Source organism: Balaenoptera musculus, chromosome 1 (assembly GCF_009873245.2).
Source record: "Balaenoptera musculus isolate JJ_BM4_2016_0621 chromosome 1, mBalMus1.pri.v3, whole genome shotgun sequence".
Lineage (NCBI taxonomy): Eukaryota > Metazoa > Chordata > Mammalia > Artiodactyla > Balaenopteridae > Balaenoptera > Balaenoptera musculus.
The window spans coordinates 96,206,602-96,231,451 of NC_045785.1; the positions used below are offsets into that span (position 1 = coordinate 96,206,602).

The 24,850-nt window shown below is 40.9% G+C and overlaps 2 protein-coding genes across 2 annotated transcripts in view; one reads left to right on the top strand and one right to left on the bottom strand.

The window, feature by feature from the left end:
- GNAI3 (G protein subunit alpha i3) overlaps nucleotides 1-1,272 on the top strand; it is a 37,156-nt gene extending 35,884 nt beyond the window's left edge. The window contains exon 9 of the mRNA XM_036844530.1: nucleotides 54-1,272. The gene's annotated coding sequence lies outside the window, so the exon portion shown is untranslated. The remainder of the gene's footprint in view (nucleotides 1-53) is intronic.
- An 8,555-nt stretch (nucleotides 1,273-9,827) lies between these two features.
- GNAT2 (G protein subunit alpha transducin 2) lies at nucleotides 9,828-18,860 on the bottom strand. Its single transcript, XM_036844544.1, has 8 exons — nucleotides 18,342-18,860; nucleotides 16,573-16,615; nucleotides 16,129-16,270; nucleotides 15,235-15,392; nucleotides 13,179-13,307; nucleotides 12,821-12,950; nucleotides 10,976-11,129; nucleotides 9,828-10,436 (listed from the first exon to the last, which is right to left on the bottom strand). The coding sequence occupies exons 1-8, from the start codon at nucleotides 18,457-18,459 to the stop codon at nucleotides 10,246-10,248; spliced, it is 1,065 nt and encodes a 354-aa protein (XP_036700439.1). The 5' UTR covers nucleotides 18,460-18,860; the 3' UTR covers nucleotides 9,828-10,245.
- Nucleotides 18,861-24,850: the final 5,990 nt, after the last annotated feature.

Sequence of the window (24,850 nt, forward strand, 5' to 3'; positions counted from 1 at the left end):
ATGTCTCTTGACTTTGTAAACTTTTTCTAATTACAAATGTTCTTCTTTCGTAGTTATTACAGTGTGGAGTGTTGAGACCAGACTTCTTTTGCTGTCTCATTGGGCAGCTGCAAGCATGAACGGGACCAGGGAATGGCAGCGGCATGCAGAATCTTAGTACTCTTTAGCACAATCTTCTGTATTAGGGAACTCTTAATTGACATGAGATGCTAAAGTCAGACATTGGAATTGGAACAACTGTAAAGTATGATTTGATCATCAAGACATCACTTGGATTTCACAATCTCAAATGTTTAGGGCAGATGTGAAGTTGAGGTGCTGCATTCCAGAACTTCAATATGTAGCTTACTCTTTTTTTTTTCCTTCTTGACAAACCACCAGTAGTTCATTTTTTAAGTTGTTTTTTGTTGTTGTTGTTTTTTTTTATCAAGGGAAGAATAACGTCACTAAATTTTATTTCTTTGTGAAAGAATCTTTATTAAAACACAAACAGTCTTAACTATGCACATGATGTGACCAGATCATCTTGAAAATTTTCCTCTTAGTAGGAACTCTTTGTTTTTAACTCTTGGTATGGTCAGAATATAATATTTCCATAATTACTTAATTCTTTACAATTATTGGGGCTCTAATTATAGCTTTTTTGGATGAAATTTATGTTACTATCCTGTTCAAAATACCATTATGGTTTCTAAATGGTAATTACATTGAAGAATTCTGTAGTAAGATTCCAGCTCTTCTTTTAAGCTCGTGGTTGAAGGTTAACCTGGTTTATGCTGATCACCAAATTACTAGATAAATGCTGATGTAGTATGATGAAGTCAGCCTCTTGGATACAGACGCACCCAGGGCAGCTGCCATGTAGAAATGCAAATTGCTAAATTCGAAACAGAACCAGTGACTTTGCTGCTACACATCTGCTAAATTGACCACTTTAATTCTTACTTGTCCGTCTCAGTCATAGGGAGTTCTGTAAAAGATGCCCCTTGTTTTCCATCTTCCATTGGCTTTTTCTGTTGGGAAACATCTAAAGTGTATTAACAGTGCATGCCTTTACTTTGTAAACGTGGTGCCAAATCCCTGTTTGCCATTGTTTTTATTGTAGCAATGTTCATTGTAGTAATCCTTAGTCAGTACCTTCTTTTGCTGAAACTATTGATTTGGGGACTTTTTTTCCACTTTGTTGTGTGTACAGATTTTAATCTGTTATAGTTGGCAGCAGTATTAAAATGGTGAGTAAAGAGTCCAGGTTTGTTCCTGTTTGTAACTAGTCCTTTCTGGAAGTATTTTCTTCTGTTGTTTTTTGCCCCTGCTGTGTGCTTAGGCCTTTGTCTGAGAATGGGTTTAGGTAGAAGGGTTCCTTGAAGGTGTTCGTCTTTTGGTGTAATAGTATTGTTGAATCTTGGCCTGACTGAGCGTGTTATGTCATATCTGTGTTAGTGATATGCAGTCAAAACTCATTTTCCAGATTTACATTTTGGTTGTGTGGAGAGCTCTATTCACCTCAGCCTGCAGGTCCTTTTGTACAATGTACAGCAAATGTCATTAAATATTGAATGGTCCATTAGGGGAAGGCAAATGAAGAGAATGCATTTTGAGCATTCCAAATCAGTAGTTTGAGCAGTGCCTTTTGGGGTCCGATCTTTTTGGATTGGATTCTATTTCATCTTTTGATGTGACCTTTCACTAGTTTAAAAAAAAATGGTTGGTGGTCATCAAAGCTGGTTCAGAAAGCAAGCCACAGCACTTCAGTGCCTTTATTGGTAGTTTTTTTTTTTTCTTTCTTGGGAAAAATATAACTATACAGATGGTATAACCATATTATCTAACAGTTTTTTTTTTTTAGGATTGGCAAAACTGGATCTAAAAGAAAGAAAATTATCAGCTTCAATTGGTGATTGACTTATGCCCACAATGTAAATAGGGATAGTTCTTGTTCATTTTGAATATATCTTTTCCTTATTGTATTCTGTGATATAGGATCATCTGGAAATGAGAACTGGTAGAATGTTGGTTTAACTGTAGTCTTTCTATACTCTGGGCTAATGGGATGGTGTTGATAACACAAAATGAGGGATAATCCAAAAAAATTAACACTTTGAAATGCATTTTGTATTTTCATTTGAATACGTCTGTCTGATATGTTAATTTTTTAGCCCTTCTGTTAATGAAAAACAGTAGTTGTCCACATTTTTGCCTCTACACCATTTACATTTGTCCTGTGTTTACATGAGGATCACCTCCAACCCCCCTATGCCAAATAATTTATCAAAATGCACATTCCTTAAGGACACAGGGACACAGTTTCAGTCAGTGGTTTTCAAATATGCCTTAAGTCAAAATCACCTGGATCCATCTCAGAGATTGACTCTTGGCTGGTGGGCTGGCATTCTGTAATTTTAAAAAGGTGATTCTGATCATCAGCCTTACAAATCACTATTGTATCAATATTCTGAATTAAAAGGTCTTTTCTTACAGCAGAGCCAGAATGTGGGAATGAAACCTCATATCTATGAGCCTGGAGAAAAAGGATTGATGTTTGTCATCAAAGAAGTGAAAAATTGCCTGTGTCTTTTTGGTGGAGAATAATGGAGATTTGTGATGGATCATGTTTCAGAATTTAGGTGCCCAGTCTTTAGACCATGTAAGAAATCAGCACATCTAAGAAAATTAAATTTTAACAAATAAAGAACAGTAAACAGACACTAGCAGGAAGGACTGTAACAGTACCTTTATTTTGTTGACAGTCACATCTTCTCCACCTGATTAAAACCCTGGGCTGTAGAATTGCCATCCATTAGGCTCTATGTAAAGAGGAAGTATTCTGCTCCTTAATGGCCAGTCTTCCCTAACCTTATAATTTCAGCCTTGCAGCAGATTTCACCTCCTGGCATGAAAATTCCAAGAATTTTTACAGTTATTCATAAGTGGATCTTGAAATGTCATTTTCACCTTGGACAGTTTGAATTCTAAACCTCTAGTTCAGTGTATCATACTGATGGGTTGTTATTTTTCACAAGGTGCTGCATTCTAAGAATAGATGGACCAAATTTTTAAAAGCTGTTTTCTTCCCTTGTTTATTTTTTATTCTCTTATGTATTATATTTGTGTTTTATTATATGCACATTATAGAGTGTTTAGGAATAACTGCTGGTTCTTCTAATTTATTTGCCCACCTGTTATTCTTATATCCTGGCCACTGTTCTCTGATTTGTAGCTGTGACTTTCTTTGGACATTGCTTGCCTGACCTGACTAGTTACTTTTTATATTTATCCATTTGCTTAGCATAGTTCTGGAGTTTCCTGTTGCAGAGCTCCTTGCTGTATTGGCAGTTACATATAAGGGAAAGTTAGTCTCTCATCCAATTAAAAACCTGTTTTTGATTTTTTTCCCTTCTAGATGTTCAAAAAACAACAGCCCTCTACTCACTGATATTACCTGTGAAATCTTTCATATGTGATACTGACTTTTAAGAACAAAATTATCTCAGTTTCCAAGTACTGCCAGGTAATTTTTGTGTTCCAGTTTAGACTTCAAAGTACTAATCAGAGATCTGACCTGGACCAGCCACAGCTCTCCGTATAACTTTATGGCCACCGAACACAAGAGAAAACCAGGCTGCTCAGAGGCCTGGAACTGAAAGTTGCTCTTACTATGAACTATCAGAAAGTAAAAGATTTAAGTGAGGCGTACTGGAGAACTAACTTCCAGGATGGTCAAGATCCTTGTTCCTTTACCTTTGTTTAGGTTTTAAATCCCCATTCCCACCCCCCAGTTTTCTCATAACCTTTTATGAGTTACTTCTGCTGAGGAAAGCATATTTCAGAACAAATCAGGGCAGGATGGTTATTTTCTGATACTATGTCAGGCCTATACCTGGCTTTACTCAGGTCTCTCAGGAATAAGAGATAATATGGAATATTATGCAGCAGTAGATACCTGAGGTGCAAGATTAACATACAGATTCTCTGGCTAAGCTCTACTCAATTAAAATGTCTGAGCCAGGTCCTGGGAATATGTATTTTTAAAATAAATTCCTCAGGTGGTTCTGATGCAGCTAACCTGGGCCAGTATTTGGGGACAACTGAATAGACCTTATATTAAAGATCAACCCAAATAGTAGACAACCTCAAAATCACTAGTGAATGACTAAGTTATTTTTTATTTGCCATTAAGTATAAAGCACCTACATGACTTAAAGTGCCTTTCACCCAAAAAATTAGTATGAGGACTGTTTGGTCAAAGAACATTCCTACATTTTAGATAGAGTATTTAGTTTTTATATAAAATTAAGGCAAAACAAGAAACTTGGGGTTTCCAAACTTTTCTTTTGTTTATTTCACTCCATTTATTTATTCAGTGAAAATTGAAAGATATACCAAAGTAAAGATAAAATCCTATGACAAAGATAACTATGTGTAATAACATGAATATTCATTTACAGTTGGTAGATAAAAGAGCAAAGCTAGCTATAGAATGAAAGTCTTCTTGAGAGGGTTTGGGAAGGGGGTAGGTAAGGGGAATGATTGAGGAGTCAAATATAATATAAAATCTTTGTATGCCCAGTGGTATATGTTCTCCCTTCCTGAAATCTAGTGGGAATCAACATGATAGTAGAAATAATCAAATATTAGTAAACATACTTCTGGGATACACCATCTCAGTGTGTTAGCGTTCACTAAGCTGTGAGATCTTTGACAGCTGGCATATTAAGTTCTGTACAACCTGGTTTATCCTGTCTTCTTACCCTCCACCTCCACCCGCCGGCCATATTCCTTTGAGTTATCCAAACATTTTTACCGAGAGGCTTGTTTATATGTAAGAGAAAATCTCAGTAGACATAACAAATCATAAGAAATTACCTGTTTTTTCTTGCTTATGTAAGATGAAGGTCCTCAGACTCTTATGAAGTTGGAGAGTTGCTTGATGTGCTGGGTTCTGGTCTTTTCCCTGCTTCCAGCTAGCTATGAAATCTTTCAGTCTTATATCCCTCATCTAAAGACAGACTAAATTATTTCTTCTAGTTGTGATATTCTATGGTTCTGATCAAATAGAAATAACACATTTAAAAGTGTTTTGTAAATATTCTTTATGATACTCAAGATTGTACTCCACTGCAAAAAAGGTAACCTAAGACAATACCAACAAATGTATTCATTGTAGCTGGTTGTCTTTTCTCAGCATCACTTTTCCCATATTCATTTCGAAAACCTGAAATGAAGTTCAGCTACAAATTACCCTATATTTTGCGAAGCAGGGTGAAAAGGTCTTTGTCTTGCATTTAAATCCAGTTCTTTATTTTCTATTCAAACTGGTGCTTACTTTTCCATGACCAAAGGAAAGAAAAGTTCCTGCAGTCTGCAGTTTATCTGTTTGACCTCACAGAGATGTCTTCACGTGTTTACCTAGCAGGATCACCAGAGGCTCTGGCACACTTTCAGTCCCTGGCCCAACATTGAAGTCCTGCTGGAATCTGTGCTCCGGGGGCTGTGCCGGGTAGAGAGGGAAGTGGGAGGTAAGAGCTCTTCACCCTTCACCACCTTCTCCACCCAGCATGGCCGGCACACTTTGGTCTACGGCACATCTCCAAGTATAGAGTGGTTTTTGAATGCTGTTATTTTTCACCTTGGGGATGGGGCCACCCAGATTTGGACTATTTGGGGTACGTGATTTTTTGTATCAGAGTAAGAACTGTTACAAGTAAATGTGTCTTTTATAGTTATACTGAATTTTTGTGCTGCTTTTATTCCTCCTTTAATTGACAGAAACATAAAAGCACATTTCCAATTATATTTTTTCCATTTTTTTTATTGTGTTAAAATATACATAACATAAAATTTGCCATTTTAATTATTTTTAAGTGTATAGTTCAGTAGTACTAAGTACATTCACATCATTATACAACATCACCACCATTCATCTCCAGAACTTTTCTCATCTTCCCAAACTGAAACCATACCTATTAAATAATAATTCCCCATTTGCATTCTACTTTCTGTCTTTATAAATTTGACTACTTTAGGTATTTCATATAAGTGGAATCATACTGTATTTGTCCTTTTGAGTCAATCATATTTTTATAAGAAAAAAAAAGCAACTGTCATCAGATTTATATGAAATGGAACTTAATTTACATTTGGCTTACTTTCATCAATGTCTAATCATGCAATGCAAGGGAAGTGTGTTACAGTCTCTGCCCTATAAGTATAAGAACAGAAAATTATACCTTCAACAAACAAAGCTATTTATACTTTTACTGTTTTATGCTAATTTCACATTCCATTTTGAGACCAATTTGTATTTAGTGTGGAGATGATTTTGTTAAATATCTATGATTTAGAGATGGCATAATTTAAAAATAACCAAGGATTTGTTTGGGAATAGAAGGAGCTTAGGAGAATGAGAAAATTGACTTTGACGTTATAGTGTATGGTGGGCTGTTGGTATCATGGTGCATATAGAAAGACCACTGGCTTTGGATTCAGAACACCTGTTTTGGAGTTCTAGTTCTGCTACTTCCTAGCAGTGTGATCTTGATGAAGACTCTCCACCTCACTTGGCCTCAGTTTCTTATCAATAAATTGCTAGTGGACCTAGAATATTTTAAGTTTCTTCTAGCTTTATCGTTTTAAGAATTAAGATTGCAGTACGTGAAAATAGGGTTGAGTATTAGTTTCTGACCTATCTTGTTACAAAAAACAATTTCTGATGATATAAAATTCAACAGTATAGTTTAAATTTAAAATGAAGCAAAAGAAGACAGATATAGACAGCAGAGTGAGTATGTGGCATAATTTTGGTTTTAAGCTTTCTAACAGCTGTTTTATGCAAAGAGAACTTTTCATGCACACAATCAAAATGTCCATGAGATAAAAATAAGCCAGTTGGGAGGAGAAGTACCAGTGGAGTTGTCTCTAATAGTATGAGGTTTGGGAACCATCTCTGGGCCTGACAAACAGTGAAGCTGCAGTAAGGATTAATGCCTTTTTTGGAAGCTTATCCAGAACATTTGAAGTCCTCTTACCTTTACTCAGAGAACATCCCGGTGTTGGCTAAGAGCTTTGGGAAGTTGTTTTGACTTTGTTCTAAGGAACAAGAGAATGGATGACCAAGGCCCCCTGTTTTTATTCTGTGTAGGCTCACCAGAAGAGTTTTAGCTTGAAAATATAATAAGATGAATAACCAGATCCTAACTTCAGTAAAGCAGCTATAGAAGTGTTGCTTTTAAGTACTGCTACTTCCCCATCCAGCCTCCAAGGTAATCTTTTTGCAAAGTGCATATAGGGTGGCTTGTGTGAATTTGTTTATAAACCAGTTGAAAGTTGGAATGTCTACCAGAGCAAAAGAAAACTAAAATACAACCGTGTTTTATTCTGCTAGAGATTGTTCTACCAGAAGACCTGTCCCACTGGCTTTGTTTTTATGCTAGTACTGTAGGGCAGGTTCTATATGAACATTAATAACCGAGGAGCCTGGGTTGGGCGTTTACAGTTTGGCCCATAACCAATTCCTGCCTAGAGTCAAAGATCAAGGAAAAGTTAATAAAAGAAGCAAATAATCTGGCATGATTTGGGGGTAGGTGGGGCTACCCTACTTGAAGGTAGAATAAATGGGAAAAGTTACATCTGGGCCCTGAATAGATAAGATCATAGCTATAGCAAAGATTCTTTTTTTTTTTTTTTTTTTGTTAAAAAAAAGAACATCATATTTCTTTTAAGGTGGTCTGCTACTAACAAATTCTCTCAATGTTTGTTGATCTGCCAATGTCTTTATTTCACCTTCATATTTGAAAGATATAAGATGCTCTGTTGATAGTCTTTTTTCTTTTGACAATTTCAGTATGTTGTCCCACTGCCTTCTGTTTTTATTATTATTATTTTTTTTTCCACACACACACACTGTATTTTATTTTTACAAGAGATAAATAGACTGACACCAAGCATTGTACATGGATGACCACAACAAAAGCAACAATGATTGCAATTACCAAACATGAAACACACTCATACTATGTCATAATATTGACATTCAGTCCAGTAATCCTCCACTGTAACAGCTCCTTTACTTTGCAGTGAAAATTGATTTGTATATTCTATGCCTCTGAGTATAGCAAAGATTCTTAACCTGGGGCTTCAGAACTCCAAAGATCAAACTGGGTTCAGTATGTTGGTTTCCTTCGTAATTCTCTGAATTTTATTTTATGCATTTTTAAATACTCTGAGAAGAGGTCCATAGGTTTCATCAGACTGCCAGAGGGATCTATGATACCAAAAAAAAAAAAAAAGACTCAGAGCCCCTATATGTTGAGTTAAAGCAAAGAGGTTAGTGATTGTTGGAGCGTGCCCTTTAGTATAGTCCCTGAACAGTGCTTGGGTGCAAGAAGTCTTACCCAGATTTTTTTCTTCGGTTTAAGTTTTTTAATCGGCAGTAGGCAGAGTAGTTTTCCTTATTTTTCTGGTAATTTTCCCAAGTTGGTTTCTCTTCGAGGAATCAGAAAGACTATTAAATGAATCCAATTTTAACAGCTGCAAATGTATTCTTCAGTGTATTTCAAGCTCATATGGCTCTCTAGTATCAATATTGCTAGTAGTAGCCTAAGTGTGAATGTGTGTTTTTGGCAAGGAGCAGATATTCATTTTAATTGACACTTTCTTTTATATACTAAATCTTGGATGCCCAGAGCTTTCCTCACTAGTAGTTGTAAATGCTAAATCTGTACTTGACTTCACCACCTCCTGTCAAGATAAATACAAGCTTTGTTTCCCCCCAAAGGAGTTCAGGGAATAATTTAATTGTTGGCCTGTTTGGGGAGATGTTGTTTTCAGCCAGGCATCCCATGGACCCAACTGCAAAGATTTTCAGTGCCTAAAGCAAAATCAGCTGCCTTTTTTGTTCTCCTGAAACTAGTGGTTGAAACAAGGATTTTAGGATTGCTCACTTATTCTAAATTCTCTGATACAGAAGTGGCAGCAATAAAATCATTAATACTCCAAGTAGGAGTGTGTTCTGTCCTCCAGGTTTATTCAGAAAGTGTCTTGTGTAGCTGATAAAGTTACTTACAGGGTAAGTATCCCTGTACTTGCAGAGATATAGGGAACACAGTCTTTTTGGCAGTTTGGGAGCAGAGGGATAATCTGTGCTTAATAAAAATCATTTTTGGGAATTCCCTGGAGGTCCAGTGGTTAGGACTCTGCGCTTTCACTGCCGAGGGCCCAGGTTCAATCCCTGGTTGGGGAACTAAGATCCTGCAAACAGTGTGAGCGGCCAAAAAAAAAAAAAAAACCCTTTCTGGATGTGTACCTTAGAAACTAAGAAACTCACATCTTCTATCTGGTGATTCAGGTCTCTGAGCTAAGGCACATACATAAAGGTCTGTTAGTAAAAAGGGGTGGTAGGTTTAGTGAGGTTCTGTTTTTAATTAGTTTTTTTGCAGACTGCAGGGAAGGTTTGCTCTTTTGTTTGGGATAATTCATCTAAAAACCTGGTGTTGAATTTCATATATGGGAGCTTTTTTTTTTTTTTTTTTTTTTAATTTTATTTATTTATTTATTTATTTTTATGGCTGTGTTGGGTCTTCGTTTCTGTGAGAGGGCTTTCTCCAGTTGCGGCAAGCGGGGGCCACTCTTCATCGCGGTGCGCGGGCCTTTCACTATTGGCCTCTCTTGTTGCGGAGCACAGGCTCCAGACGCGCAGGCTCAGCAACTGTGGCTCACGGGCCTAGTCGCTCCGCGGCATGTGGGATCTTCCCAGACCAGGGCTCGAACCCGTGTCCCCTGCATTGGCAGGCAGATTCTCAACCACTGCGCCACCAGGGAAGCCCATATGGGAGCTTTTATATAGGATTTCTTTCTGTCACTAACCACACAGCTTTTATGTGCCTTCCCTTCCTTCAGTTATATTTGTGATCATTAGAATAACCCTGTGAAGTAGTATAGAGAAGTTATCTTCATTTTATAGATGAGGAACTCAAGGCTCAGAGAAATGAAATATTTACATTTTTGTAGTAAGTTGCAGAACCAGTACTGGAACCTGGGTCTTCTGACTCCTGGCCTTGCATTCTTTAAATTGTACTAGCTATCCCACTTTTAAAAGAACGTATGAGACACAATTGCAGTCATACATACTCCATCTCCAAGGGAGAATGGATGTATTCTTGTCATGGTATATTGACCTAAAATTTTCTGCTTGAAATTACCCAGATTCTGAACCTGTTTATAGAATGTATACTTGAGGAATGGTGAGAATTAGAAGAGTCCACAGTCCTTGAGGTTTTCTTTGATGATAATATCTGTAACTGCATCAAATACAAATTTGACATTCTGGGTGTCTGTGGCACAGGTCATGTGACTGTAGATTTCTTTGACATCTTTTCTCATGTTGAGGTCAAGGAATTGACTCTTGATATAATTCCCTGCATCCTCGTAAGAGTTGTTCCCTGGTTTTCCAGAAAAATAGTGAAGAAGTGGGATAAATTAACCCTTCTTAGTTGCTCACTTTTTAAGTGACTCACTTGATCCTCGAAATGTTCTATTAGACAGCTGCAGTTGGGGGGCCTATTTTTAGAGGGAGGGCCCTCTCCTTTATTGCACTCCAGTGTTTCCCACTTGAGTTGAGCAAAGAAATTGAGGAGAGAGGTGTCTCTGTGTCTCCACCCTTGGTTTCTGGCAGTTATCATCTGAACAGTTGATGGGTCTCCTGAATCTAATGTCTGCTCTATTCCAGAGACATCTGAATTTAAACCTCTAACTGAATGCTCAAGTTTCTCGGGTTAGACATCCAAATATCACTTGGACATTATAAAGCTCATAAGAGGAACTGAATATTAAAGGGATAAGGGACCATCAACTTGGCAAAGCAGAGGAGTTACACTTATTACTCCTTAAAGACAAGTTCCTTTATGTCTCCTTGGTATAGGAAATGAGGCAGCCCCCCGTCATTACTATGAAAGAATTGTCTCCAGCCCCTGGCACTTACCATCATACTCCGGAAAACAAATGCTGAGATGGACTTTCTTGAGTTTTTCCTCAAAGAGGTCCTTCTTGTTGAGAAAGAGGACAATGGAAATAGCCGCAAAGAACTTGTGGTTGCATATACTGTTGAACAGGTGCAGTGACTCATGCATACGATTCTAGTAAGAGGAAACACCATCAGAGATATCAGGTTGGGCTTACGGGATATCTGTCTACTTCCTGTTCTTGCTCCCCTTGAAGAAACCAGTGTTCCAAATGTAAAAGGAAAGGTAGGGAACACCTTATCTCTTTCTTAGTGTGGTAGAGTAGAGCCAAAGAGATCTGACTTCCTTCTAATCCTCTTTATATCACAACTGTATGATTTGGGGGAAAGTACTGAGCTTTTCTGAATCTCAGTTTCCCTATCTCAGGATGATTATGAAAGTTAGATGAGATCATGTATGTATAGTGTCCATGATAGTAGGTGGTGTATAGGTGTACAGTAAATGTTATGCAGATCTTTGGCAACCAGGGCACAGCTTAGGACTTTGATATCCTTAAGGGCTGCTGATTCAGGGTTGAAACTGGGCCCAAGTTAATATATGTCCACGTACATCTCCAGGATGATTTTGATAGCCTTCTGTTAAAAAGTCCCAGATCTCAGTTCAGGCAGGAACATAATAGGGATATTTGGCCCTTGTGCCAAATGGTAAGGGCTAAAGAATTTCCCAATGCCACAGCACAAGCACTTCTACCTTATTTCCTTCTCTGATTGTCACTTTCAATGAGTGAGAAGTAGTGCTATAATCTGCAGAGTCCAGAGGTTACCCAGTGCTCCAAACCAGCCTATTGTTAGGGAGAAGACCTTTAGGGTCTTGAAGTGTGCTGTTAGCTGACTTGGGCTCAATCTTTTCACCTAATAAAGAAAACTAATTAGTAGCCTTTTTTCATTGCTAATACTCCTATAAAAACCCTTCAAGACCTTCTAGACTTCAAGGTTAAAGATGGAAGAGATCTTGGAAAATGAATGGCTCTCTAAGACATTTTGGCTAGAAGATATTCAGAGTGCTCTAATGTCAACCTGAACTACTAAGGAGAAGGGAGAAGAACTGGAGCGGGGGATAGAAGGATAGAAGCTTTGTCTTCTATCAGTAAACTGTGGGCCTCCGTTTACAGAGCAGATGCATATGTAAAATTGTCATTTTCCATGCCTTTGACATGCCCTGTCTTAAACTTGGAAGGTACCTGGATGGGCTGACACTGTTCCTGCAGAGCTCCTGTCTTGTAAAACTCCACAGGCTCAAGAGAACCACCCTCAGGTAGTTCTCCAGCTGCCAATTTAAGTGGCATGTGAGAAAACTGGTTTGCCAGTCTCTCTGTAGTCCTGTTGACACTGAGTATATATTTAGGCTTCCAAGTGAGGTTAGTATGCAACCCCTCTATCATGTTGCATAAAGATACACATCGTACGTTGTTCTTTCTGCTCTATCATTTTCATCTATCCTTTACTTCCATAGGCAGCCTGAGAGACTACTAAGTGTAACTCCTTTGCATTGCCAAGTTAATGATCACTTATCCCTTTAATACTCAGTATCTCTTATGAGATTTTTGATGTCCCAAGTAATACTTGGATGTCTAATCGGAGACCAAGCTCTCAGTAAATCTGGAGCTCTAAAGTGCTAACCTAGAACCTGCAGAAGAAGAGGTTTTTCTAGAATTATTTGCCTGAGACATTGGTCTGCTAGAAGACTGCTAGACTATTAGTGTTAGCTGAAATCACCCAAGTTGGGGTAATGGAGTGACACAAAGTTTAGAGGAAGGGTCATGGGGGAATTACCTATCAAAGCTGCTTGGTGCAAAGGTCACTCACCACTTCGTCATCTTCCACCAGCACCATATCATAGGCACTGAGGGCTGCACAGAAAATGACGCAGGTGACTCCCTCAAAGCAGTGGATCCACTTCTTTCTCTCTGATCTCTGCCCTCCCACATCAAACATCCTGAGAGAAGAAACACCTGTTTTCCAACGTATACCCAATGTGTGACCCACATGCGCTTGGTGTTTACCCCACAGAGGTGGCAACTTTGGGGCCAGTTAGTAAGATGGGAAGTGGAAAGGAAAGGGGGAGAGGTAGGAGTAAGTCAGACTGGGCTTTTGTGAAAGCCAAGAAGCATACCTACGTCCCTTTTTGGGTATCTGACGTGCTCCCAGGGAACCATGTACTCACCTGAAGTTCAAGTCTTTGACAGAAAACTTGGTCTCAATAATGCCTGTGGTTTTGACTCTGGATCGTAGCACATCTTGCTCATTAGGGAGGTAGTCAGGGGCTGTAATTTGGTCTGATTGATTCAGGTAGCTGGAAAAAAGTGATTGGCATTGATAATAAATTTTCCACAGCCAAAGTCAAGAAAGGTGAAGGGTTTTACCCAAAGGCATATAGCTAACTTAGTGATAGAACCAGCCTAGAATTCATATTGTTAAATCTAGGAGTCTCTCCTTCAAACCCTCTTGTGTCCTTACAAAAGGAAGTGTGGGATGGGCTGAGGGACAAGCCCATTTGAGGCAGAGGTTCTGTTCCATTTAAGTCAAGTCAGATAACTTTTCCTTGTGTTTCACCTGACTACAAGATTTTCTAGACCCTTGAATGAGACTTGTTGGTTTAAATGGGTGCCAAAATTCCATCAAGAAGCAGAAGTAGATTAAAAGAGATTTTAGAAATATATGAGATGTGAATCAGTCCAATGCATGGACCTTGTTTATATCCTGAATCAAGTTGAAGGGGAAACATTTGAGATAATTGGGGAAACTTGAATGAACACTGACTTGGATATTTGATGACATTAAGGAATTATTAAATATTTAGATGAGATGATTATGTTGTGATTCTTTTTTTTTTAAAGAACCTTTATTTTTTAGAGATAACATAGTGAAATTTTTAGGATGAAATGATATATCTGGAGTTTACTTCAAAATATTCCAGTGGGGAATGGAGATAAAATGAAACAAGAGTGGCCATCAGTTGGTAACAGTTGAAGCCAGGTGATTGATTGTATTATTCTGCTTTTGTATTTGTTTGATAGTTACCATTAAAAAGTAAGTAAATAAAATAAAAAAAAAAAAAAGGAAGGCAGATGTGAAGTGAGAGGACTGAGAGAAAGAGGGAGGGCAAATTAACTATATGCCAGACATTTTCACATTTAAATTCTCATTTAACCTCATAAACCTTCAAGTTTCATATCTCATTTTACAGATGAAGGAAAAATCCAGAAGAGTTAAATAACTTGTCCAGGACAAGAGGCATTGTGGTATATTGTAAAAAACATTCAACTTTGTGGACAAATAGACCTGGATTTAAATCCAGCCTCTGCCATTTATCTATATGACTTTGGGCAAGTTAATTTACTTATCTGAACCTCAGTTTTTCCATCTATAAATAGGACTAATAAAAAATATTATCTACCATAAAGGCATATTGTGCAGATTAAATGAAAATGTGTACCTAATGCACTGAGCAGTGCCTAGGCCTGAGTGAGTAAGTGAGTGAGTGCTCCAGGGATAGTAAATGATAACTTTATTATAAGATTAGGTGATAAAACAGGGGCTAAACCCAGGTCTGTTTGACTCTGAAGCTCATGCCCATGTATGATACGCTGTTTGAGGTAGGATTGATAAACTCTGTGTACCTTATCTTTTGGGGACCAACTTTGCAAAGTTGGTGCTCTCTAATCCCTGACCAACTTTCTTTGGTTTGCTCTGGCAGTTTGTGTCCTGTGCCCTGGCACCTTGACATAAGATGCTATGGGTGAAGGAGATTTTCATTTTAGGCTAGTGGCTTAAGTAGAGCCTGTGTTGCCAGCTAGAAATTTCAGCCCTGAGAGGGCCATGATGAATCATGCCTCCTAGGAGAATGCATGGCAGAACTGCAGGGCTGTATTAGTGTTCATGATTCTGAAAGGAGAGGCTACGTGTTTGATTTAAGAAGACAGGGGCTGAGGGCTGTTAAACAGAGCACCTCTGTTGAATTTTGAGTCTTCAGCTTTGTAGGCTGCAGTGAACCAGTGTAAAGCAATACAGAGTGGTGGGAACTGTGGCAAATGTCCCAATGTAAAGGCATTAAATTCAAAGCATAGTAAAACACTGCTCAAGCCTAACAAGACAGGCATGCAGCCTGAATTCTGTCCTTGGGTCTCCGACTGTCAGTGCCTAAAATTTTTGGCTGGCTGTGATTTCTCCTAGAAGGTTGCTGACGTCTCATCCCACCCCCTCCCCAATCAGAGTCTTACTAAAATGCCGAGTCATTGAGCTGGTACTCTGCAGCTCTGTCAAAGCAGGCTTGCACCCCACTATCCTTCCACAACTTCTTGATGACCTCCACCAGCTCGGGAGGCATAGTGCCCTCCTCAATGGAGTCAGCCAGGTTGTTGAGCTGTCGCCCATCATCCTGTAAGGCAGAAACCAGGATGAGAATTACACAAGAGTAATGGCTTTCCAGGAGGCTTTTGGGAATTCTGCTGAAAGGAAAGCATTTTGCATTGCAACCAAAGCCTAAGGTGGAGATAGTATCCAGCAAAGATTCTAAATAAACACTGATTAATTTTTGAGGGTGCTTCTGAGATGTAGAAGGTGGCAAAATATCCAGTCCTGGGATGCCTAGTGGATAACAGAGGTCCCAGGGGCTTCCTCCGTGGTGTGTCCATCTTCCATCCTTAGTCCAAAAGTGAGTGTCCTGCCACAAAATGTGGGTCCTCTGCTGCAGGGAGATTGGAAATTTAAAGACCAGATTGACCATGAAATGGACAAGATGATAGACAGGAACCTATCGCCTTTGTTTTTTCAATGATTCAAATCTAGGAAAGGGACAATACTGGAACTAGGAATTTGGCTTATAAAACTTAAACAGCCAGGGCAAAGAACCCGAGGGGAACAATTTAAATGGTAAAATAAGACAAAAAGGCAGAGGAAGCTGAGAGCAGATTTTTTTTTTAATAAACATTTATTATAAAGGTAGGAATTGCGTGCTTTGCTAGGACTGAAGTAAAAAGATTTAAAGCTCAGCACGTGGGATTTTAGTTACATAAACTTTTTTCTGACCCATGTTTCCTCATAGCTCGTTGGCCACTGGCCTGTTCTCATTAGCCTTTCCTCCCACCCTTAACCACATAGCGTTAACCACGTACCGCACAGCTTGCCTCAGCAAAGTCAATGCCCAGTGTGGGCATGGCCCGGATGATAGCCAGGATGGACTGTAGCACATTTCCATAGATGATGGCCTTGTAATCCAGGCATTCTTCTGGTGAATAGCCATCCTGATGAATGATCCTGCAAGGAGGAGACACCCAGCCCTTCGTTGGACCTGAGTAACCAGACCTAAGGGATTGGGACTCTGGGAGGATTTAAAGGGTCATAAGAATCCAATCTCTGTATTCTTACTGCTGTCCCAAAGTGGAGAGTGAGGGACATGGGGCATGCAGATGAGGGACATAGGGAATAAGATCCTTTATATCCTTTACATCTGGGTTCCTTAAGAACCGAGATAAAGAGCCCTTTATCCTCCATGCTTCCGCTGGCTCTACTGACTTCTTCACCCTACCTCAGTCCTTTGGGGCTTTGTTCCTACTCACTTCATCTGTTTGACGACAGTGCTCTTTCCTGACTCCCCAGCACCTGCAGGGAGAAATGCTTATGCTTCATATTTCCACCGGCTCTCCCCAACCCTCCAGTAGATGGCCCGTGAGAAGTCTAAGCCACTGCTCACTTGGGAGCCTTGTTAGGGGAGAACACATAGGGATGATTGCTGCCCCAATTTCTGTCAGCTTTGAGCTCAGGCCATTTGATCTGGAATTAGAGGAGAGTTTCTCAACCTCTGCATTATTGACACTTTGGGCTGGATGGTTTTTTCTGTGGAGGGCTGTCCTGTGCATAGTAGGGTGTTTAGCAGCACTCCTGGCAGAGGCCAGTAGCACTCCACTCTTCCAGCTGTGACGACTAAAAATGTTCCTGACATTTCCAAGTGTCTTGGGGTGGGGGTGGGGATGGGGATGTACAAAATCTCATTGAGAACCACTGATAGATTCAGGGGAACTCTTTTAACACATTTCTGCTCTGCCTATTTTTACTCAGGAGAGTGATCTTGGGGCGGGATTGGAGAAAGCTGGATCACCTCACTGAAATACTATGTTTTCGTTATCTTACTGTTTCCATTATTGACTAAAATGTTCTTATATCCTCATTCACACTCCACTCTCCCTCTATCAAGGACCCGCATACCCTTCAGCTCTCTCCCCCACTCTATACTATCCCTGATGCCTTAACCCTCCCCACTTATCCTGTGCTTGGTCCCTCTAAGCTTCTTATCCTGAATGTAGAAGAAAGCTGCTTAGGCTTAAAAGATCTCTCAGTGGCCTTGCCATCTCTTTCCCCTCTGTAGCCTCCTGGGCTCCTTGGAGTCTGCTTACAGAGATGTACTCTTCAGTGTGTCCTTAGGACCATGCCACAGATCAGCTGAGGGAAAGGAGGTGCCTTAGTTTGGGGCTCTAGTTCCCAGGCTCCTCATGGGTTTGGAAACCCAGCCCAGCCAGCCAGTCTTCTGCTATAAAGATCCTACCTGCTCCAGCTTGCCTACCTCTGTACTACCATTGGGGTTTTTTCCTAAGCCAGGTGTCCCAAACTCTATTGTTTTGCCTCTGTTTACAGCCATGATCAATTTCTGACCGACTGAGGTGCTTTTCTTTTTTCAGCACAAACCCGTGATCTGCTTAGGAGCTCATCAAGCTGATGAGCCTCCCATCTGGCAGGGGCTTTAGAGGCAGCTGCTGAATAGAAAGCCAGGAAAGGACTTTTCTAAAGACTCCTTTCCTCCCCACTCAGGGCTCCCCACTTCTAATAGTTCTACAAATTTTTTTACTGAAAGCAAGGAGAAGGAACCAGTATACTTGGTAAGAACCATTAGGCCTATCCTTGGGACTACATGACACTGATTATATGGTAGGACTTCTGAGTCCACTGTCCTCTGAGTCCTTGACTCAGAGTTCTGTGTTTGCAGATTCAGTAAGTGTCTGCAAGCCCAGAGTTCATGATAATTGCTTAAGTTGCTAGGTGTTAGGTTTGGTTAAATTTGGAGATGGGTAGGTGCATTCTGGCCCTCACACTATTCCTGGTTCAAGGAAGAGCAGAACAGTTCCAGAGTAACTTTGGCATTCTGCATCTCATTGGGGTGGCTGTGCTCAGCCCTAGAACTCCTGATCCCCTAGCCTGAAACTGGATGGGGAGAGGAAAAATGACCTGCCATCCTTCCTCCCCACACAGTGGGCTAGAACCCACCTACCATCCAGGATAAGCAGGAAGGAGCAGTACCTTCTCCTTCTCTGGCTCATCTTCCCATCTTGCTCACCCAGCAATAGCAGCTTGACGGTCTTGGCTTCCTTGTCAGCATCCTCCTGAAGCTTCTTTTCTAGCTCTTTGGACCTCTTGGCCTGTTCTTTGTCCTCAGCACTGGCTCCACTCCCCATCTTTCTGCCGTCTCCTCCTTGGTGGCTTCCTCTGGGCCTTAAGCTTCCCCTCTAGGGTTTCCTATCTGAGAGATGGAAGATAAGGAAAAAGTAAATTGGGAGCATGTATCAGTTTCTTAGTCCTCCTAAAAAGCCAGTCTATAGGGAGCTGGGTGAGGGAGCGGGCTCTATATTCTCGTACGCTGCCTGTCTTGCCTGAGACTACGTACCCCAGCCAGAGACCTACTTAGTCTAGGGATTGTAGCCTTTATATCTAGCAATGTGATGGGTTGAGCCAATTAAGAGCTCAGTATGACAAAGGGCAAAGACTCAAGTGTTTCTGTAACTAGGGAAGTGATGTGCTGGATTCTGACATGGGAGGATAGGATGCAGATGCTGGAACTCTCTGGCAGAAGATAATGGTTGCCCCATCCTTTTGAGGGACTGATCCCCTAAAAGTCTCTTCCTTCTTAGATTCACTTGCATCTTAGAGCTAGAGATTAGAGACACAAACAGAGGAAGCTCTCCCCATGTTGAGACTCCAGATTACACAGCTTCAAAGCACCAACGCACACTCTTCCATCATAGCAGGCCGGTCCTGGCAAGGAATTTTTGTTTGGGGTTTACCCCTTTTTGGAAAGATTAGAAATGTTTCCTCCAGCTCCTCCAGTGGCTGCTGCACCAGGAAGCTATTAGCATTGTTCCTTTATGTTGGCTCATCTCTTTATACATACTCCTGTTATTAGCACTTAATCACTTCATTATTGTCTGTTTTACAGATGGGTTTCCTCCAGACTGAATTCCTCCCCCCAAAGGTCAGGTACCAAATCTGATTCATCTTTGAATCCTTCAGACCTTGTGGTTTATTAGTGGATCCTCAATGAAGTTTTGATGAATGAGGGAAAGAAGGAAAAAGGGTATGTGGTAGAGAGAACGGGGCTGCTTACCCACTAAAGCCACCTGGGGCCTAACTTCACTTGGCAAGTGAACTTCGCTGATATTTAGTGTGGAGGGTTTGTGCTGCCTCACATGACAGTGCTTCCTTGGGAAATTAGACTCTAGCCTCTGGCTCCTCAAAGGTCAGGGCAGCCCTTCCTCTGGCTCTCGTCGCAGCTGCCCCTTCCCAGGGAGAAATGAGCGTGCAGCCTACAAACTGCTTCACAGACATATCAAACTCTCTCCATTGGTCATACTTCTCTATGCCAATTATTTCAGTTTACTTAAATGAGTTGCTGTGGAAGCTCCTCAGAGGGACGTACTTTAGAATGTTGCTACAGAAAATGTGGTGAAAGGCCCAGCACAGATCACCTGGGATCTTCTTATAAGTGCAGAATCTTAGGCCTTAACACAGACCTTCTGATTCAGAACTTGCATTTTAACAGGATCACAGGTGACTCTAAGGGTGCAAAAGATTGGAAAGCTCTGCCCTAGGGAGTACTAGAGAACTGTTTTTTCCTCAAACTGGCCAAATCATAAGAATTACCTGGGATGCTTGTTTATGTATTTCATCAAATCTTAGATGGCACTGAATGGAAGATCATTCTGATTTCAAAGAGGTTAATATATGTGTGTTTTTAAAAGAGTGTGTTTTTAGAATCAATAAGTTTCAGTAGTAGTGCCAATTCTAGAGCCTGAGAAACTGTATTCTAAACTAATACAGTTTGAAAAACCCTGATCTAGAACAGTGGTTCTCAGCTTTTGGTATATATTGGAATTTACCCAGAGAACTTAAAAAAAGAAAAAAGTACTGATTTTAAAAAAGTACTGGAGCGCAGTCCGGGCATGAAGAGTTTAAAATTTCCCAGGTGATTCTAATGCGTAGCCAATGAAGAGAAACACTGAGCTCCAAGTATTTAACTTGCTCTTTCCTTTTAGAGTGGAATTGCGCAGCAGTGGTCAGGTAGACTGAGAAAGTGGGAGGTTAGAACCTAGGTCTCCCATCTACTGGGTACCCTGAGCCATCCCTGATCACCTTCCTCCTTCCCACCGCCTCTCGCCTGCATATCTGGGTATCTGGCTGAGAAGCCCTGGGCCTGGAGCCTAGACTCTCAGGGCTGATGGAGAAGTAGGCAGCCGCCAAGGTGCCTTCCATGGTGATCATCTTTTCCCGATCAAAAATTGGCAGGTGCTTATTGACTTAAGGGAAAACAAGAGAGTCTTTGAAATTGTGACTGTCTTGGAATCTTGGCTATAAAGTTTCAGTAATGATACCTCACCAGCCCTGCCTAACCTACCCACAATATTGGTAACTTATACCTAGGCCAGAGCTGCGCAGCAGCCTGCACTGTTCAGAGCAAGGAACTGCCAGGAACTGTGCTAGACAGTTTACGGGGCTTATCTCAGTTAATTCTCACACTGACTTCAAGGTAAGTGCTCTTGTCCCCAAATTACAGACCAGATAACTGAGACTTGAGGGTTAAGTAACTTTCATTCAAGGTCATATAGCTTAGTAAACAAACCAGGCAATCTTTCTTTCCACTACCCCACAAAAGCAGCCAGAGAAAGAACGTTGGGCAAAAAAAGACAGGCAAATGCATGAGCTCAGTAACAGCAGCACTTGCATTGTTAAAGGAACCACTGACTTGTTTCACAAGTGGGGAAAATGTTTGAGCTTGTTCCTTTTTTAGCTACCACCTCAGCAAACTTCTGTGCTGCTTCTCCTTGTTTCCTAGCTTGCTGGGCTCCCAATTCCCACTACTAAGCTATGGGAACTCCTGGCCCTCACCTGCCCTCTAATTGCACAGACCTGCCCGCTACTATGCATGGACCATCCTGATACCTCCTGCCTCCTGTCTTAAGCTCCTGTGCCTTTCCTGTGGCTGTTCTCCTTTATTATCCCATTTGGGTTCAGTGTCCTGGTAGAGTAGGTGCTGTTCCCATTTTAGAGGTGAGTGAATTGAAGGACAGAAAGGTGATCCACATGTTACTAAACAAGTTAGTATCAGAATCAGCTAGAGCTCATGTGTCCTAGTCCACAGCCCTTATAACCCCCCAAAATTTTTTAGCTTCTTTAGCAACAGACTTTATTGTTTGAATAGTTACAATATTTTGAATGAAAGAAAAAAAATCACTGTTTTCCAACTAATTTAATCCTGCTTCCTGAGTTAAGGGGAAGTCTCAGGATCTGTCTTATACCCAGTGGTAGGGATTGTGTGTAAAGCCTTGTCCCAGCTGGAGTTGGGGGGCGGGCATGAAGAAAGAGGAACTCCCTTCAGGGCCTTCCAGTCCAAAGGAAGATTTGGTGTAAATGCACAGAGAAACAATTTAGTTACAGGAGCACTGTGCTAGTGCTGGAGAATTCAGAGCTGTTTAAAACCTAACCTCTACCCCTGGTAGAAAAGACAATTGCACATCTCACTGTCAAACTGATAAATTCTCTAGTAGAAGAAGGGAGGGAAAAATTGTAAAATGAACAGACTTTCAACAGAGAAGCAGAACAACAATAGAAATGGGGGATAGACATTTGGAGGAGAGGAAAGAGCATGAGAAAAAGCATGGAGGCATGAGGTACAAAGTGTGCTCAGAGAAGACTGGGAAGTTTGATATGACTGGACTGGAGTAAAAGAGTGGAAAGTGCATGGAGGGGAGGGCTGGGAGACGAGAATAGGAAAGGAAAATTGGGGCTAGCCAGTGAAGGGCCTTGAATGACAAAGGGTTTGGCTAAAACCCATTTAAGACTTACAAACAAGTATGGTTGGATACAGCTGCATGGTGCTATAAATAATGTGGGGTGACTGGGGTGGGGGACTGGCTCCTGGGAGAAGCTGAGAAAAAGCTGAACAGCTTGATTCTAGAAGGATCTAGGCATAATGTTTGGTTTAGGAAACTCATGGCCAATGATCTTTTTGAGGCTGCAGGTATTCTCTCCCAAGTCTAATATCTGCTGAAAGTGGTTTGACCTTGGTAGGAGGCTGACGTCACAGGTGAGCATCAGATGAGAAGCTAAGAGAAGCAGTTCTTCAGAGAATTAAGGAGTGCATTGTCAGTGGGGGCCTAAGATTCAGGGAGGGCCATTCCAGGAACCATCTGGGGTACAGGCTAGGCAGTGAGGAAGCTGGTTTCAAGCTAGGGAAGATCCCAGAGGCTCAAAGACAACCTTAAGTCCCCAATATGAAAACAGCTGGAGGTCAGAGAGGATGACTCACTCCTTCATTTCCCAGACTGTTCTACATAGACAATGAAACCCCACTAAGATTCTTGCTGATGTTGTGTAGGTGGGGAGATTGAGGCTTAGCTGTAACCAGGGCAGACTTCCTAGCAGGGACAGCATACTGAAAGTCTAGAAATAGGGGAGGGTTATAGGGTGAAGGGTGTGTTGTAGATGGGACTAGGGAGGAGCATGAAGGGACTAGTGAACTGGTTTTCCTAGGTAGGGTGGAGGGCAGGAATTGCCACCTATGGGCTGGTTAGGTAGGTAGGTCTGGATTAAGGGGGAATCCTAAAAAGACCTGGCCCAATGCAAGATACCACCCTTTAAAGTTATGTCAAAATTTGCATTGTATCAGAATATAGATGACCTTCTACATGGTTACCTGGGACTTGATTTTTAATTTTGAGATTTATTTTATTATTCAATGTTGAGAGCCCAACAGCCTCAAAATTCCTAAAGGCCCCAAGACTAATTTAGTCCGGGGTTAAGACATAGGAGAGTCTTAACTAGGTGGGATGTGGAGGCTATTACAGATTTTTATAGACTTTTGTTGCTTTCCATTTCTTTGATTATAAAAATCATGGATATGCATTGTAGACAGTTTTTAAAATGCAAGTAAGTATAAAGAGGAACATAAATATAAGCCATAATTCCACCACTCACCGATAATCATTTGTTACACTTTTTGATGTGTTTGTTTTCTATGCGTATATGTCACATAATTAGGGTCATACTGTATGTACAGATTTGTGCATCCATTTTTTTCACCTAACTTTACATTGTAAACATTTTCACCTTATTAAGAGATTCTTCAAGAACAATTTTTAATGGTTGTATTTCATTGTATGCATATGACCTAATTTAAACATTTTCCTATTGTTGGACCTTTAAGTTTCCAACCTTTCTATGTGATAAACATTGCAGTTATGAACAATTTTGTGCACATTTTTCTTGCAGAGCTTTTTAGAAGAACAATTTCCTGGAAGTGGAATTACTGGATCAGATAATATGAACCTTTTTAAGACTCTTGAGTAGACGTTGCCAAATGGCTTTCAGAAAGATTATATCAGTGTTTTTTACCACCACCAGTAGGATATGTGTGTGTCCCATCTCACTAACTACCCCCTTGCCTGCTTTAGGATTTTTTTTTTCCTCTAATCTTTGCTAATTTGATGGGTAAACATGGTATCTCCTTGTTCTCTTTTTAGTTTTATTGATTCTTTGTGAGGTGAACTTTTCCCCCCCATGTTTACAGAGGCCATGGTTTTTTGAGTTTGTCCAGGGTGAAGAGCAGTAAGTAGGCAGGGATCAATGGAGGCAACACCAGGTGCAGGTAGAGAATAGGGTTCAGGGTCCACAATCCAGTCTGGGTAGGAGGGGAGGAGGCAGAGTTCGGGAAGGAATTTGGTTGGGGTGGTGAGAACTGGGAGGAGCTGGACAAACAGCATTAGTACAACTGGGTGTGGGGGCAAAGGGCTCCCACAAGGTGGAGACACAGGAATAGACTAAGCTGCTAATACGTTTAATTATGTGCAGTGACGTTATAGGGCCTTTCTCCCACGGGTTTCCTTTAAGTAGGATTCTCTGCCACTTGGGAGTAGGGGTTCTGGTTGTGTGGGGTATCTGCAGTCCCCAAAATAGCCCAGCACCCCTTCTTTATAGACTGCAAGGTGAATCAACCTCTGAGAGTGTCAACAGAGGGCCAAGGCCAAAGCACAGCAATGATATTATGGAACATTAACTGAGTAGTAACTACAAGCCAGGCACTTAACTTATATTAGTTCATTTATCCTAACAACTACCATATAAAGTGGGGTCTCTTACACTCATTTTATAGAAGAAATAGAAGCACAGAGAAGTTAACATTCCCAGTGGCAGTCAGGAAGTAGGTGGAGTCTGGAATTGAACCACACTGGCTACAGAGCCTAAGCTGTTGACCAACAAATACAGAAATAAACGTGGGAAGGAGAGTCAGAATTGCAGGACACACCCTGCCTAGCTACGCCTGCCGGGAAGGACTTCTGCTAAAAGAGAACCCTGGCACAATAATAATAGCTATCTTTTATTGGGCACTGGCTTTGTGCCAGGTATCACGCAAAGGTGCTTAACGTTTCATCGTCACAATAACCCCTTTGAGTGAGGTACCGCGATTACCCCATCTCACTTTATTGGTGAGGAAGCTGACGCACAGAACTTCCCCAAGACGCTGCCGGGCGGATGCTGACTGGCGGCTGTCCACGTGGCGCCGGGAAGAGGAAAAAT

What these genes read in the sequence shown, in the direction of transcription:
- GNAT2 (XM_036844544.1), bottom strand. Translation starts at nt 18,459, where the DNA reads ATGGGGAGTGGAGCCAGTGCTGAGGACAAAGAACAGGCCAAGAGGTCC. An exon ending in TGGTGGAAGATGACGAAGTG is followed by an intron (nt 11,130 to 12,820) that starts GTGAGTGACCTT and finishes TCCTCTTACTAG; the next exon opens with AATCGTATGCATGAGTCACT. An exon ending in TTGTTTTCCGGAGTATGATG is followed by an intron (nt 10,437 to 10,975) that starts GTAAGTGCCAGG and finishes CTGGAAAACCAG; the next exon opens with GGAACAACTCTTACGAGGAT.